This window comes from Mustela nivalis, assembly GCF_964662115.1.
Source record: "Mustela nivalis genome assembly, chromosome: 6".
NCBI lineage: Eukaryota > Metazoa > Chordata > Mammalia > Carnivora > Mustelidae > Mustela > Mustela nivalis.
In genome coordinates, this window is record NC_139025.1 from 95394703 (window position 1) to 95412052 (window position 17350).

General features: G+C 38.4%; 1 protein-coding gene and 1 pseudogene across 2 annotated transcripts; both read left to right on the plus strand.

The window, feature by feature from the left end:
• The first annotated feature begins 8819 nt into the window (after positions 1–8819).
• On the plus strand, positions 8820–9813 carry LOC309866638 (olfactory receptor 11G2-like; annotated as a pseudogene). The gene has a single exon. The product of its transcript is annotated as an olfactory receptor 11G2-like (transcript).
• A 6378-nt stretch (positions 9814–16191) lies between these two features.
• LOC309867730 (olfactory receptor 11H6-like) lies at positions 16192–17136 on the plus strand (the record flags this gene model as incomplete). Its single annotated transcript, XM_082736801.1, has 1 exon — positions 16192–17136. The coding sequence occupies one exon, from the start codon at positions 16192–16194 to the stop codon at positions 17134–17136; it is 945 nt and encodes a 314-aa protein (XP_082592927.1).
• Positions 17137–17350: the final 214 nt, after the last annotated feature.

The following is a 17350-nucleotide window of genomic DNA, read 5'->3' on the forward strand; positions in this document are numbered from 1 at the left end:
CCGATAAACACATTAAGTCTGTAATTCCAGTTAGTCATAGTTGTATAACAAAGAATAAGGGAGAAAGAAAATTTGTAACTATGTGTAGAGATAGATGTTAACTAGATTTATTGGGGTGATGATTTTATAATATACACATATATCAAATCTTCACATTGTATAGCTGAAACTAACATAATGTCGTATGTCAACTATCTCTCAATAAAACATGAATATATGAATATAGAAAATGCTTGGGTAGATGGGGGTAATTTACATGAAATGGTTAGAGAATGCCATTATTAGGAGGTGATCATTAAAAGTCAGAAAATATGTTATGCAAAGTTCTAGGGGAACCAAGTTCCATGTAAGTACAAGTAAAAGTTTGGGATTTTCAAAGAATGTGAGTTTATTTGGATATCCAGAAGCTAGTTGGTGTATGAGGGTGGAGAGGTAGGAGAGATCAGATCATCCAGAACCTTCTAGACCACAATACATAGTGATTTATCTGAACTGCTGGGAAAGCCAGCACAGTAATATAAAGGAAGGTTTAAAAACCTCATCTTAATAAAAATCTTGACAACTTCATAAGTTCTTCTTATCTTAGAACTACTTATTTACTTACACCTTTATTTATATATGCCTTTATTATACTATATTCCACCTTGTTTCATTAAGGATCTGACATAACAAAGGAGGACTAAAAGAAAGAATAAGAGAAATATGAACTTAGAAAGAAAAAATAAAATGATAATTTTTGGATATGATCTTATGCTGACATTAAAGTCAAGCCTCGAAATGTGTTATGAGGAATGGGGAAACAAAGTAAGAAATTGGGAAAATTATTTGTTAAATGGTTTTCATTCAGTATAAAAAGAAAACAAGTGGGTTCACAGGGAAAGGTAAATTACTGGCTCTTAATCCTATAATTTCTCTCACAGGGATTTGCATTAGGATAACTGAGAAATACAGCGATCATTGGTCCCCAAAAGTATCTGGTACAGAGAGATGATGATGATAATGACAAAAAGATACATGAAAACATGGATACATAGATATAATATGGTCAATATAGATGCTTCTTATAACATTCTCAATAAGAAGCAAAAGCATTATATAGAAGTGTAATTCATGAGTAGTGGTTATTCCCAGAGCTAATCATTTTGATCCACATATTAGCTTTCTGAAGTTCTGCCTTAATCCAAAAGTTAACCCAGAATACCCTCAGAATAAAATTTAGAGCTAATAGCATGTTCACACAAATCAAAGATTAATAACCCCTTATTTGGACAACAAAGTTCTCGTCTGTGATATAGAAGTTGAGTTTCAACGACGATTCAAAAGAATGGAAGGAATTGTTGATATCGCAATAATTGTCTTAAGATATGTAAACAATGAATCTTGGAACACTAAGTCAAAACCTAGTGATGTACTGTATGGTGACTAACATAACACAATAAAAAAAAAGAAGTTTATTAGATTCTTTCTGAACTGGAATTAATATACCCGTACAGGGCTGTCACAACTGTTACCAAAGAAAAGTGAGAGGTTGAAGGAAAGAGTGGGAACAAAAATATAGCTGGAAAGTTTTGGGCAAAGTTACTCCTGATATAATTGAGATGTAGGGGATGGGGTTACTGGTGAGAAGGAGTACGTAAATCCAGTAAACCTTATTATTCAAACTTTCAGGAAAATAATTTAATTACCTGTATTCTGAATAAATGCTTTTTCATTGGTTTTTTCTTTTACTTCCTTAGAAACTTTCCTCTTAAATGTTGAAGATAAAATGCTTACTCGGCTAATAAAGAGAGGGTATATTTCATTTCTCTAACTTAACCCTAAGACGATAGTGAGTGGAATTTGTAGGACACTAGAGGGCAGATCCTGAGGTGAGTGGCAGTGAGAGAACAGTGCCCTCAGGATGCTGGAAGCAGAAAAAGAGGAAAATTAAAACACAGTAAAAGGATATTCAGCATCCACAGAGACCAACTACTTCCTGCTTGTGGTTTTCTTGCACACAGTCTGATGGGAACAAATCACCCTCCAGAGCAGAATAGTAATCTGTGAAATTGAGAATCACCTTGACAAGCTGAACCAACCTGAGATCACATGCCATAGGCTGCTAACAGCTGCACTGCTGATAGCTTATACATGCACCCTCTGCCTTTTCCTAAGAAAACATTCATACATCATTGGCATGAGTAGTGTATGCTGCCAAGAAAACACCAGATGCACAGAATGACTTTTTATTTTATCAGGGCCTTCCTGAGACTTAGTTACTGCTGATGTTTATGTGATACTTCCCTTAAAAATGTTCATCATCACTAGCCATCAGGGAGATTAAAATTAAAACCACATTGAGATATCACCTTACACCAGTTAGAATGGCCAAAATTAGCAAGACAGGAAACAACATGTGTTGGAGAGGATGTGAAGAAAGGGGAACCCTCTTACACTGTTGGTGGGAATGCAAGCTGGTGCAGCCACTTTGGAAAACAGTGTGGAGATTCCTCAAGAAATTAAAAATAGAATTTCCCTATGACCCTGCCATTGCACTCCTGGGTATTTACCCCAAAGATACAGAGGTAGTGAAAAGAAGGGCCATCTGTACCCCAATGTTTATACCAGCAATGGCCACGGTCGCCAAACTATGGAAAGAGCCAAGATGCCCTTCAACGGATGAATGGATAAGGAAGATGTGGTCCATATACACTATGGAGTATTATGCCTCCATCAGAAAGGATGAATACCCAACTTTTGTAGCAACATGGACGGGACTGGAATAGATTATGCTGAGTGAAATAAGTCAGACAGAGAGAATCAATTATCATATGGTTTCACTTATTTGTGCAGCATAACAAATAACATTGAGGACATGGGGAGATGGAGAGGAGAAAGGAGTTGAGGGAAATTGGAAGTCTCTGAGAGACTGTGGACTCTGAAAAACAATCTGAGGGTTTTGAAGGGGTGGGGTTGGGAGGTTGGGGGAGCCAGGTGGTGGGTATTATAGAGGGCACGGGTTGCATGGAGCACTGGGTGAGGTGCAAAAACAGTATTCATTGGAATACTGTTACGCTGAAAAGAAATTTTAAAAAAATTTTAAAATTTTTAAAAATTAAAAAAAAATCAATAATAATAAAGCAAAAGGCCAATAAAAATATGGGAAAATATTTGAGCACACACAGAACAGAACATATACAAATGAAAAATAAACAAATGAAAATCTATTCAACATCACTTCTCATTACAGAATTACAAATTAAAAACACGATGTGCTACCACCATATATATACCAGAATCGCTACAATTAAAAAGAACAACTCTACCAATGTTGGTGGTGATATAAAGGAACGAGAGCTTTCATACACTGCTAGTGTGAATGTAAAATGGTACAAGCAGTTTGGAAAACAGTTTGCCAGTTTCTTAAAATATTAAGTATGTATCTACCATTTCATAAAGCTGTTACACACCTAGCTACTTACCTAGGAGAAAAAAGCATGTGACATACAAACTCTTACACATAAATGTTCCTAGCAGTTTTATTTATAATGACACAAAATTAGAAGTGACCCCAACATCCATCAAAAGCCCAAACACATGAGCAAATTCCTGTCTGTCTATACAACAGCATATGACTCAGCAAGAAAAACGAATAATGCCTCAATAGATACGACAACATGGATGTATCTCAAAATACTTGTGCTGAGTGAAAGAAACTAAAATAAAAAAAAAAAAAAGTAAGGTATGACACATACACATATATACATATGAAAAGTACAAACATCTGCAGTAAGAGATAGATAAGTGGTTACCTGGGGAGTGATGTCAGGAAGGGAGAGAAGGTAGGAATTGCAAAAAGACACACTTAGGGAATTTAGAGATAGATTTGTGGGTTGGCTAATTAATGAGACAATTAATTGATTTGTTAATATATCATTCTACCTATGTGAGATTTAAAACAAAGACAATACTTCAACTTGTATAGGACACACACACACACACAGAGAAATTAAGGTAAACCCCCAAGGAAAGGGCATAATGAGCAGAAAGATGTCTCTTGACACTGTTTTCCTTTCAGAAACAGTAAATGGATCCTCAAGGATCAAAAAAAAAAAAAAAAAAAAAAACCTGGGTTACTTCCTGACAGACTCTGTTTATAACCCCTTCATCCTTCCACAAACCACTTCCACTTCTTTTCTCCTCCCTGGTCACTGCCATCTCTCTAAGGAAATGAAAAAAGCAGCTTTTGAGAAGCTTCAGTTTGGAATTCCCCCTTGCTGATCCAGGTAAAGAGGTTACAAAAGTATTTAGAAGGGCCAAAGCCATAATCTACAAGCTTCTAGCCACAGCCAGTTAGTTCTTAAGCTTTTACAGGTCAGGCACGGGTCAGGGTACTGCTACAGACATTTATCTCATCCAGTAATCTTTACTACAGCCCTTTAGAAAGGGCATTATTGCACACCTGGGTGGCTCAGTCAGTTAAGTGGCTGCCTTTGGCTCAGGTCATGATCCTAGGGTCCTGGGATCAAGTCCCCCATCCGGCTCACCGCTCAGCAGAGAGCCTGTTTCTCCCACCCTCTGCTTACTTGTTCTCTCTCTCTCTCTGTCAAATAAATAAATAAATAAATTTTTTAAGGGCATTTATAAGGCCCAATTTATCACTAAAGAACTGAGTACTAATTTCCTATGACTCATTTAAAAAGCTCTTGACCCTAAATATAGTGCTTTTTCCCATTATGCACAGCTGCTTATCACTCATCCCAATCAGCAAAATTATCCTTACTCTTCAGTATTTTCTAGATTACCCAGTATTACAGATGTGACAGCACCCTCAGTGAAACTACACAAACTAGCTAGAGGGAGCTGAGCTGTCGTGAGTCATCTCCAGACTGGCTGTGAAGAGAGGGCCAACACACAGACACACCATGGTCAGGAAATGTCTTCCTTGAACTGTGTATCACATGACCTGGCTCACTCACTCAATCCATCTTAACTGTTCCCAGATAGACTAATTTAACAAGTCAGCAAATGTTGTGCATTAACTCAGTCCACTAACTCAGCCTGGGGTCATAAACACACTGACGTTCACAGCGCCCTCTGCAGTTGACACAGCAGGAATAACCAGTTTTGTTTCACTTTTGTTTTGTTTTGTTTTGTTTTGACAGGTCTTGCTCAACTTGGGGCAGGTAAACATCATAGTTTCTTCTGTACAGAAGAGCTAAGTGATAAAAGGTGAGTAGCAGTACAGTCCTGTTAAACATTAGATTGAGCGTAAAATGGTGATGGCCATTCCTGTTTTCTAGAACAGCTTTGTGAGACTTCCTGACACAGAGCTTTTACTCAGAGTTTTACTCAAAAGTCCAACATGATTGGTTTTTATGTCTTTAAGAAGTAATATGCTGCTGCTTAGAAAACAGAGGGTAGAGGAGCAAAAGCAGAAGCAAGGATTTCTGTTAGGTGGTGCTGCAGAAGTCCAAGGAAGGAAGGAGGGCTATTTGAACTTGGGAGACAACAATGAAGACAAAGAAAAGTGTCTGACATGAGTCATAGTTCAGAAGCAGAAACATCTTGCTGATGAATTGGATGTGAGGGGTAAAAGAAAGGAAGAGAAGCAATATTAGACTAGACCAGGAAAAGTAAGTTCTTGAACATCAAGCCATTCAAAGTGCTGAAAATATATTCAGGTGATGGACAAAGTGGTTATTACCAAAAATAGTCTTAGAAACATCCTGCAAAGCACTTTGATTAAAAATGCCCCAACCGAAGGGGTGCCTGGCTGGCTCAGTTTGGTAAGCATCTGACTCTTGATCTCAGCTTAGGTCTCCATCTCATCAACATGGTTCAAGCCCCATGCTGGGCATGGTGCCTACTTTAAAAGAGAGAGAAAGAATAAAAAGAAAAAGGAAGAAAGAAAGGCCCCAACCACAATTATTAATAAATTATTTTGACCTAATGAAAACTGAATGACTTCTCTGAAAACTGAATGACTACTAAAACTGTTAAGCCTAAAAAGGACCTTTTTTAATTTTACGGAATTTAGAGTCCATTAGCGGCTCTCACACGTTAAAGCAAATTTTATTTCAAGTCCCTCCTTCCATTCACCAGCAGTCATGTCTTGTCATAGCTTCAACATTTGTTAACAGCCCCATTCAAAGAACAGGGCATTTGGGAAAATGGTTGCTTCAGAAAAGACTACATTCTGAAAATGTTCATCCTCAACGTGAGAGTAAGGTAAAATAATGCAAATGTATACTAGTTATTTTATGTCTGGTTTAAGTTTGCCTTCAAAAGATGAATACTTGGTATCTGAAACTTAACCTCATTCCAAGTCACATGTTCTTAAAATCAGAGAAGAAATGGCATTTAGAAAGTATAAGTCTATGGTACAAGAATCAGAACCTGTTCCTCCCACAGCTAAGGCACTGAAACACCCATTGGAATATAAGACATAAACTAGCAGGATCCTGGGAAATTCTCTTGGGCACATGAGCTCCCCATGTCATGAGATCGTGTAAAATCCAGAAATAGATGTGGTTCAGAGAGGGAAGCTTTCATACACAGTTTACAAGTTGCAAAGTGCTACTCAGTTTTGCTGGTCCCCTATCACAAATCTTCCTCTCAAATCAACGCAAAAATATACTATCATCAACTACTTGTCCTCTGACACCTTCTGTCATTTTATTCAGAGAAATCTTACTCTTTTTGAATACTCCAACAGACCACTGTCAGACTCCTTGGATAACTATGCCAACTCTCAGAAATAATTTGATTAACTGATCCTACATTCCACATAATGCAAATGGATATTTTTCATGTTCCTCAGGCATCCCCCATTCACAGAGGCTGCCATAACCAAGGATTGAAGGTAGGGCTATTTGTATTGTTGTTGTTTTTTTTTAAACTCAGAAAAACATAAAGCCATTATGCAAATGCATGAACATCCAAGCTCATTCTGCATTGAGGCACTCCCAAGCAGTCACTAGAAGGGAGCAAAATATATTACAGTTTTCTCTTCTTTTCAAGTTTCCTGCTACATGTACCTTAACATTAGAGAAATAGTATCAGGTTCCACAGTTCTTATCACTAGAATAGAAATAGAACATTTCTACAAAACAGAAAATTTTGTAGAGTCATATCCCCAACCCAAACCATCAAGGACTTCTTCCTACAAAACCACATTAATGCTCATCGTATCCATCAACTGTATCTGACTTAGATGGCTGGGGAACTATATTAACAGAGGTGAGCTGCTGCTATTTCCTACAATTCGAATGTTTACTCCCAAAGCATTCCCAAATAGAATAAGTGGGTTTGTTAACTTCCTCAAAACAGAAAAGTGATGCCAATAGTCCCACGTGTTGCTGCTCCGAGGCCACACAATCTGAGTCAGTTTTGCCTACAAGCAGCTCTGTTGGTGTGATCTCCTTCCGGGAACTGAGAAAAGTACATTATTCATTCATTTTATGAGTATTTATTAAAAGCTGCCTAAATGCAAAACACTATGATAATTCCCAATTACTTCTGGTAAACTAGCTTACACAAACTAATCTCAAGCCTATGAAAAAGTTCCTTTTCAGGAAGATACTTCTGAGTGAGCCACTTCAAAGAATTTTCCCTTGGGAGAGTCATATCAGAAAAGTCAGGCAAGGAAAAGAATGCCTTAGTTAAGTTACAAGGCTGATCACAAGACTCAGTGGTCATGTGAGATGGACAACAAACTTCCCAGATGTGGCTGTAAATTACATCATGCATTACAATGTTCTCATAAATCAAGTTGGGGATGGTTTTCTCTTTTTTTCCCCTCACTGCTGGACTACTGTAGGACAATTTTGATAGAACCACCTACTCTGGAAAAAACAATACTGACAAGAAGACAACTATTCTGTCCAGTATCACCAGAAAAAAAATAAAAAAGGGTGAAGTCGTTAAAACACAGTCTATATAGCATTCCCCAGGCCCTGGTACACATTGACCTTAACATTAGAAAAGAATGTAGACAATCAGAGCCCTCATATACAGCCAATGGAAGTGAAAAAAAGGCACAACAATGACGGAACACTGCTTAGTTTAATAAAGTTGAAGATACACACAGTCTATGGCCCAGCCTATAGAAATGAATGCAAGTGTGAACCAGGAAAATGAACTATATAGTCATAGTAGAATTATTCCTGATAGCTCTAAAGTGGACATAATTCATACTGGTGGTTTATTCAGAGAATGTAATAATAGAATTATTCCTGATAGCTCCAAAGTGGACATAATTCATAGTGGTGGTTTGTTCATTGAATGTAATAGTATAGAGATGTAAAAATGGGGAAACTACAGAGAACGCAATAACATTAATTTCTCAAACCTACTGTTAAACAAAAGAAGCCAGCCAAAAAGTATAATTCCATTTATGCAAAGTACAAAAATAAGCAAACCAAATACTTCCCTATAGAGAAGCATATTTAGTTATTAAAATAAAGAAAAACAAGGAAGTCGTTACCATTAGGAAAGGAAAACGTTATAGTTGGAAGGATAGAGAGGCAGAAGATACTGATTGGGATGGAATATGAGGGAAGATTCTAGGGTGCAAATGATAGTCTATCTCTTGACCTCAGGGGTAATTACTACAGAGGTTTATGTATAATATTAAAGTTATAAACTATATTAAGCATGTTTTGGAATATATTTTACAATAAAGAAACATCTCTATCTATCCACTGATATTCACCTGCTTCTTGTGGCTTTCAGTCCAACAACTAAACTAGAACAGTATTTCAGGATTAGACAAAAATAGCAATTATTGAGATATAAGTGTTTATCGCATTCCACAAGGTGGTTTTGATACATATCTGGGTCCCCATCTACACAGACATTCAATAATGTGATGGTCTTTTCACAGCTCCCAGACCCATGAAAATCTCTGACACCCCCAACACCTCCAGCACCATCACTGGCTTCATCCTTCTGGGCTTCCCTTGCGCCAGGGAAGGGCAGATCCTCCTCTTTCTGCTATTCTCTGCTGTCTACCTCCTGACCCTCATGGGCAATGGGTCTATCATCTGTGCTGTGTACTGGGATCAGAAACTCCATACTCCCATGTACATCTTGCTCGCCAACTTCTCCTTCCTAGAGATCTGCTATGTCACCTCCACTGTCCCCAACATGTTGGCCAACTTCCTCTCTGACACCAAGGTCATCTCCTTCTCTGGGTGCTTTCTCCAGTTCTACTTTTTCTTCTCCTTGGGTGCTGTAGAATGCTTTTTCTTGGCTATTATGGCATTTGATTGGTACCTTGCCATCTGCCGGCCTCTACATTATCCAACCATTATGACAGGACGTCTCTGCACCAATCTTGTGGTCACCTGCTGGATACTTGGTTTCTTTTGGTTCTTGATTCCCATCATCATCATCTCCCAAATGTCATTCTGTGGATCCAGGATCATTGAACACTTCCTGTGTGATCCAGGTCCCCTGTTGGCCCTCACCTGTGCTAGAGTCCCTGTAATAGAGTTAACTAGCTCCACCTTAAGTTCTCTGCTCTTATTTATTCCCTTTCTCTTTATCATGGGGTCCTATGCTCTGGTCCTGAGAGCTGTGTTGAGGGTCCCTTCAGCAGCTGGACGAAGAAAAGCTTTCTCTACCTGTGGGTCCCACCTGGCTGTAGTTTCACTGTTCTATGGCTCAGTGATGGTCATGTATGTGAGCCCAACATCTGAGCATGAGGTTGTGATACAGGAGATGGTGACATTGTTTTATTCCATAGTAACTCCATTCATGAACGCTGTAATATATAGTCTGAGGAACAAAGATATGAAACATGCTATAACAAAATTATTAGGAGCCTAAAAGTAAGAGTCTTGGTTTAAAAGATTTGGGGACAGAATCTGTTTTTAATTTCTTAGTTAAAAAGAAGACACATCACTCAGAAAATTGTCTATATTGTTTTTGAACATTACACACCATACAGTTTATTTGCTGGATTTATGGGGCTATAAGGAATCTCAGAGATGCACTCTATCTTGGAATTCAGCCTCTAATTCTTTATTTGTATTTAACCTTACAAATTACACAATGTTATAATCCTATTGCAAAACCTAAGGTTTTCTGTTATGCTTTCAATAACGACAAATTGGCCTTATTCTTCTAGCTAAACTTAAATTTTGCCCTCCAGAACATCTGTCATGGTAACATCAATTATAGACAAAATATTAATATTGTGTGTGTGTATGTATGTGGTGTGTGTATGTTGTATATATAGAGATATATAGGCATATATATTTTTTTCAGATCATTAAGAAAAGTTACATTGGCACAAAAGAAAAAGTGCCATATGTATGAATAAAATAATTAGCACGTTTCAAATATCTAAAAAGACATTTTATTTTATTCAGAATTAAAGAGATAAAAATTGACAAATATCAAACATGATGTTAGGGAAAACAGCAATTTCTTCCTTTGCTAGTAGACTGTACATTTTTACAACAGCTTTGGAGGACATTTTGACACAAACTATCAAAATTTAAAAGGCATTTCTTTTGACTCAGCAATTCCACTCTTAGATACTGATCTCGGTAGTATACTCACATATAAGAAAAAATGGCATATGTACAAGAATATGGAGTACTGTTTCTAATAGCAAAATGTTAAACCAATCTAAATTCCTCTCAATTAAGGACTGATTCAATTCCTATATATCCATAGAATGAAATAAACTATATACCTGTAAAAAATGAAGATCTGTACATGTCTATTGATCTAAATCAATCCTCAATGTACATAATTAAATGAAAAGCAAGATGGAAAAGTTTCTACCTTGGGCTATCTTTCAGGTGTAGAAAGATTATGGGTAATTGTATGTTTTGTGTTTATAAATACATCATATTTTTGCTTTTCTTTCCTTTGCATTTGGATACATGTCTTGAAAGAAGTTGCTGTGTCTGATATCGAAGAGGTTACTGTCTATGTTCTCCTCTAAAGATTCTGATGGATTCCTGTCTTACATTGAGGTCTTTTATCCATTTCGAGTTTATCTTTCTGTACAGTGTAAGAGAATGGTCGAGTTTCATTCTTCTACATATAGCTGTCCAGTTTTCCCAGCACTATTTATTGAAGAGACTTTTTTCCACTGTATATTTTTTCCTGCTTTGTCGAAGATTATTTCACCACAGAGTTGAAGGTCCATATCTGGGCTCTCTACTCTGTTCCACTGGTCTACGTGTCTGTTTCTATGCCAGTACCATGCTGTCTTGGTGATCACAGCTTTGTAGTATAGCTTGAAATCAGGTAACATGATGCTGCCAGTTTTATTTTTGTTTTTCAACATTTCCTTAGCATTTCGGGGTCTCTTCTGATTCCATACAAATTTTAGGATTATTTGCTCCAGCTCTTTGAAAAATACCGGTGGAATTTTGATCAGAATGGCATTAAAAGTATAGATTGCTCTAGGCAGTACAGACATTTTAAAAATGTTTATTCTTTCGATCCAAGAGCATGGAATGGTCTTCCATCTTTTTGTGTCTTCTTCAATTTCTTTCATGAGTGTTCTGTAGTTCTTCGAGTACGGATCCTTTACCTCTTTGGTTAGGTCTATTCCCAGGTATCTTATGGTTCTTGGTGCTACAGTAAATGGAATCGATTCTCTAATTTCCCTTTCTGTATTTTCATTGTTAGTGTATAAGAAAACCACTGATTTCTGTACATTGACTTTGTATCCTGCCACGTTGCTGAATTGTTGTATGAGTTCTAGTAGTTTGGGGGTGGAATGTTTTGGTTTTCCCATATAAAGAATCATGTCATCTGTGAAGAGAGAGAGTTTGTCTTCTTTATTGCCAATTTGGATACCTTTTATTTCTCTTTGTTGTCTGATTGCTGTTGCTAGGACTTCTAATACTATGTTGAACAAGAGTGGTGAGAGTGGGCATCCTTGTCATGTTCCTGATCTCAACGAGAAGGCTGCAAGCTTTTCCCCATTGAGGATGATATAGGCTGTGTGTGATATTTTTTCATGTGTCTGATAGGCATTTGTATGTCTTTTAATGATCAGAAGTGCCCCTCAACTCCCTCCAATTAGATTCTACAGTTTAATACTTCACTTCAAGTATCTGGTGTGGCACCATCCACCCAACAAAAGTGAGATAAATCCTTCCAAATCATAGTTTTGGCAGACCTTAGTGTCCTTAGGCAGACTTCAGTGTCAAGATAATTCTTTTGCATTCAAACATCAAAGACTTTCAATGAATAAATCACTAAAAAAAAAATTGGCTCTTATTTATAAGAGGATATCAATTCTCATGACTCAAAAAGTGTTGTAACCACTTAAAAGAAAAAAAAGTTTCTACCTTACAAAAATGATGCTGAGAGAATGAGCAAACCTCAAGTCATAAACCCTCATGAAACTTTTGCTCATTGATGCTGTGTAGCCAACAAAAAGTTATTAACAAGAGTACAGTCTCATTACAGATGGCTCCAAACCAAAAACAGAAGGAAAACATCATGAAATATGTCATCTAAGGTGCACTCACACCCATGTACACATGCACACACAGACATAAAAGTAATAAAAATGAAAGGGTCTGAAAGTTTGCTTCATCTCTCTCAGCAATAACTCACTTGAAAGAAGAAAGAAAATATCAACAATCATGCCAACTTTTAGGGCCATCTGTTAAGAGTCTGAAATAACCAAAGAGCTACATGCAGAGGAGGTTTCTAGAACTTTGGCATTGCATCCCATACCTCGTGTTCTCTCCTCCTGGGACTTCTTCACCATGAAATGGAATTTACTTATCAGTGTCATATTAGAAGCACAGAGTGAACATGGGAGAAAATTTGTCATTATAAGAAGGAATGGCTCCTTTCTACCCATGGAGTGAATCAGTAGAAATGAGAACAAGAAATCTGATGACATGACTCTGATACTGACATACATGAGAATCTAAAACTTTTGGCGGGTTCAAAACTATGAATAAAATTAAATGTGAAACAACAAAAAATAAATTTAAAAGGTCATGGCTATCAGACACATAAAAAAAGTGTTCATCATCACTAGCCATCAGGGAGATTCAAATTAAAACCACATTGAGATACCACGTTACACCACTTAGAATGGCCAAAATTAGCAAGACAGGAAACAACATGTGTTGGAGAGGATGTGAAGAAAGGGGAACCCTCTTACACTGTTGGTGGGAATGCAAGCTGGTGCAGCCACTTTGGAAAACAGTGTGGAGATTCCTCAAGAAATTAAAAATAGAGCTTCCCTATGACCCTGCAATTGCACTACTGGGGATTTGCCCCAACGATACAGATGTAGTGAAAAGAAGGGCCATCTGTACCCCAGTGTCTATAGCAGCAATGGCCACGGTCTCCAAACTGTGGAAAGAGCCAAGATGCCCTTCAATGGATGAATGGATAAGGAAGATGTGGTCCATATACACTATGGAGTATTATGCCTCCATCAGAAAGGATGAATACCCACCTTTTGTAGCAACATGGACGGGACTGGAAGAGATTATGCTGAGTGAAATAAGTCAAGCAGAGAGTCAATTATCATATGGTTTCACTTATTTGTGAAGCATAACAAATAGCATGGAGGACAAGGGGAGATGGAGAGAAGGGAGTTGAGGGAAATTGGAAGTCTCTCACATGAGAGACTGTGGACTCTGAAAAATAATCTGAGGGTTTTGAAGGGGTGGGGGGTGGGAGGTTGGGGGATCCAGGTGGTGGGTATTAGGGCACGGATTGCATGGGGCACTGTGTGTGGTGCAAAATCAATGAATACTGTTAAGCTGAAAAGAAATAAAAAATCTAAAAAAAAAAAAAAAGGTCATGTCCCATCTCAACTGGTGTCGCTACAGTAATTGCTCCATCAAAAGAGTAACCTGTCCAAACAACAAAATAAACATCTGTTCTAGGAAAACCATGAGAATACCTGATCATCACTGAACAAACTAACTCCCAAAGGACAATCAAGGGGCTCCTGAGGGAAGGGAACACTAGGGAAATAACTGACAATCCTCTCATAAATTCTCACTTTTGGGATTCACAGGAGACTATGTCCCCTAGGGGGAATCAGACACCGATTTCAGAGAAACACAGATAAGTATCCCATTGTATAGCAAACATGCCAATTTCTCTCCAAAGCAATATCGCTTGTGCAGCAATGTAAGCACCTTCTCTGAGCTGCTTTTCACCCGGGATGTCATGCCCTCCATCGTGCTTGCCTTCTGCTGCAGTGAAAACGGAAGATTCAAGTCCCACCTGCCAGATCTGTAAGGAGGTAGGTTCAGAAGACATACAAATATAGAACAGTTCTTAGGGGTCCCTTTTAGCTCTGCCTTCTTTTATGTGGTTGTGCAGCACCTCCCGTTAGGTGAAGAATGTAAGGAGGTTCATCTTTATAGCTAAGAGGGCTGGCAATCAGGGAAGTGAGAGAGGGAGGATGAGGAAGTATGAAAGTCCATCCTTATTGACCAAAAGTGCATCCAGTCAGAACCAGGTTTTGGGGGGAAATAGCATGTGAGTGAAGTGACATCTGGAAAGGACTGACAAAGTGGCTGTGCAGAGCAGGGCCCAAAAAACTTCAGCTCTCCCTGACTTTTTAGCCATGTTTGACTCTGACACAGAACAAATGATCAGGTATCTTGAGGACAAAGAACACGACTGAGCATTCCAGGGTGGTGGGTTCACTCCCACACAGCTTACAGAGCCTTGTAAGTCTCATACACAATGATCAACAAATACTTCCTCCTTTTATATCTCTTTCCCCATGGTTTCTTTGGCTTCTGCATTCTCTGAATACGTGCTACAGAGGAATTAACTCACAGTTTGGTTTTGCCAATCATGATCAAGTCAGAAAGAGGAGCCTTACAGCGAAGTGTGATGTGAAAAATTCTGAATGACTCCAATGTCTGTGTCACTAATTGCAATCATCAAGATTATCCTCAAAACTACAGGCATTACACAACCAGGAAAGTAATGCATTTTATAACTCATACATTAGTAAACATTCTTAGCTAGAACACTTTTATTAAGGGCATCTGAATCTCTGTTCTGCATTATATTTTATGAATAAATATCATCACTCGGTCACGTCACTTGGGTCATTTAGGCCCAAATGATGACTGCCCCCCAGTAATGGAAGGGGTCCTAAAATAAATGAACAAGACAAAACTACTAACAACAGAATTGTAGGCAATCTCTTAGGCTTTGTTTTGCTTTTCTCACCATGGAAATCACACAACATCTAAGTCTCAGACAAGCAAGTTTTCTCAAAGATTCTCCTTCAATTTCCCAAAAACAATGCTGATCTTCCACATCTAGAGTAGGATTGGGCTGACAAAGGGGGTGAATAAGTAGAAGGGGAATCTTTGTCCAGAGGGACAGTTTATGGCTCTCAGCACTGTTCTTGGTTTCTAGAGACTTCTGCTTAGGAGTATCTGATGTTTGTGAGCCTCTGCATCTATCCATAATCATAAGAAGAGAGGCCTTCTAGGACACTTAGTGCCACTTCAGACAAAACCCTCAAAAATCCTTAAATAATAGACTAGATATGTTGCTCAGTTTTTCTATCTATAATTAGATATTTAACCTAGACCAAGGTTTTACAGAAGTATTTTAATTCAACAGGTAGAAGATGGAACTGATATGAAAGCCACTACATAGATGTCTAGTTAACAAAACATGATGAACACTGAAGAATAGATGGTACGTGTGATGTTTTTTGTCCAGTTACCAGATGACCTTAAGACACCAACACTGATCCAGAATAACAGTGAAATGCATAAAGATTTGTGTGCTGTTTCTCTCTCTTCTGATACCTAACATTTGTGTCTCTAATTCCAAAGATTTAAGTAATTGAAATTCTGTGTCCAATAACAAGGGTCTATATAGCTCTTAATCTATAGATAAAGATACATGATGTTCATACCTACTTACATTTGTGAGTGCTGTCATCAACCTTCTCCAAGCTGCTTATCACAGAACATCCTGTCTTTTACTGTGAGAAAACTCTGAAAGAGAAATGAGAGAATACAAAGTTTCAAAGTCTGATCATACCAAGCACTCTCTGAAATTCACAGACTTCATCAGCATAGTTATCTTATTAATCTAATGGAATAATAGAATGAATCTAAGGGAGCTAAGGAACTCCACAAAGGAAATAATCTTGAAGATGAAAGAGTAAGACTACCTTTGTCATTGTCACTTTTCTTCTCTTCCCCTTAGGAAGCCATGAATAGGTCAGGAGTCAGCACAGTGACTGAATTCATACTCCTGAGTTTTCCATGCTCCAAAGAGGTTCAGGTCATCCTCTTCATGCTGTTCTTGGTGTCCTACATCCTGACACTGATGGGGAATGGAGCCATTGTCTGTGCAGTGAAGCTGGATCGCAGGCTTCACACTCCCATGTACATTCTGCTGGCCAACTTTGCATTCCTGGAGATCTGCTACATCAACACAACTGTTCCCAACATGTTAAAGAACTTCTTATCTGAGACCAAAACCATCTCTTTCATGGCTTGTTTCTTCCAATTCTACTTCTTCTTCTCCATGGGTATCACTGAGACCCTCTTACTGCCCCTCATGGCTTTTGATCGTTACCTGGCCATCTGCCAGCCTCTCCATTATCCTGTCATTATGAACAACCACCTCTGCATGAACCTGGTGGCCCTGTGCTGGGTCACAGCTTTCCTCTGCTATCCGATCCCTATCTATTTTATCACACAACTCCCTTTTTGTGGCCCCAACACCATTGACCACTTTGTATGTGACCCTGGGCCTCTGCTGGCCCTGTCCTGCATCCCTGCCCCTGGAATTGAGCTTTCCTGCTCTATATTGAGCTCTCTTATTATATTCATCACCTTCTTCTTCATCCTTGGGTCCTATACCCTGGTTCTCAGAGCAGTGTTGCGTGTCCCTTCAGCAGCTGGCCGACGTAAGGCCTTCTCCACCTGTGGTTCCCACCTGGCTGTGGTGTCTCTCTTCTATGGATCCATCATGGTGATGTACATTAGCCCAACCTCTGGTAATCCAGGTGGGATACAGAAGATTGTAACTTTGTTCTACTCATTGGTGACCCCACTTATAAACCCCCTGATCTATAGTCTCCGAAATAAAGACATGAAAGCTGCCTTGAGAAAAATTCATATGTGCACAGGAATTAGTCAAAGCAAATGAGAGTTCATGAGTTGGTCAAAATCAGAATTAATTCTTTTCCCCATTTCCATTACCACCTAAAAAGTAGTTGTTTATTCATCTGTCCCTTGAAACACAGACTCAAATTTATCTATTTCTGCCAGGTCACATAATGGAACACAGTATGACAAATTAAATCACAACTTGTCCTAGAATCATGATTTTGTATATTGTAATTGGGATAAATGACCTGGAT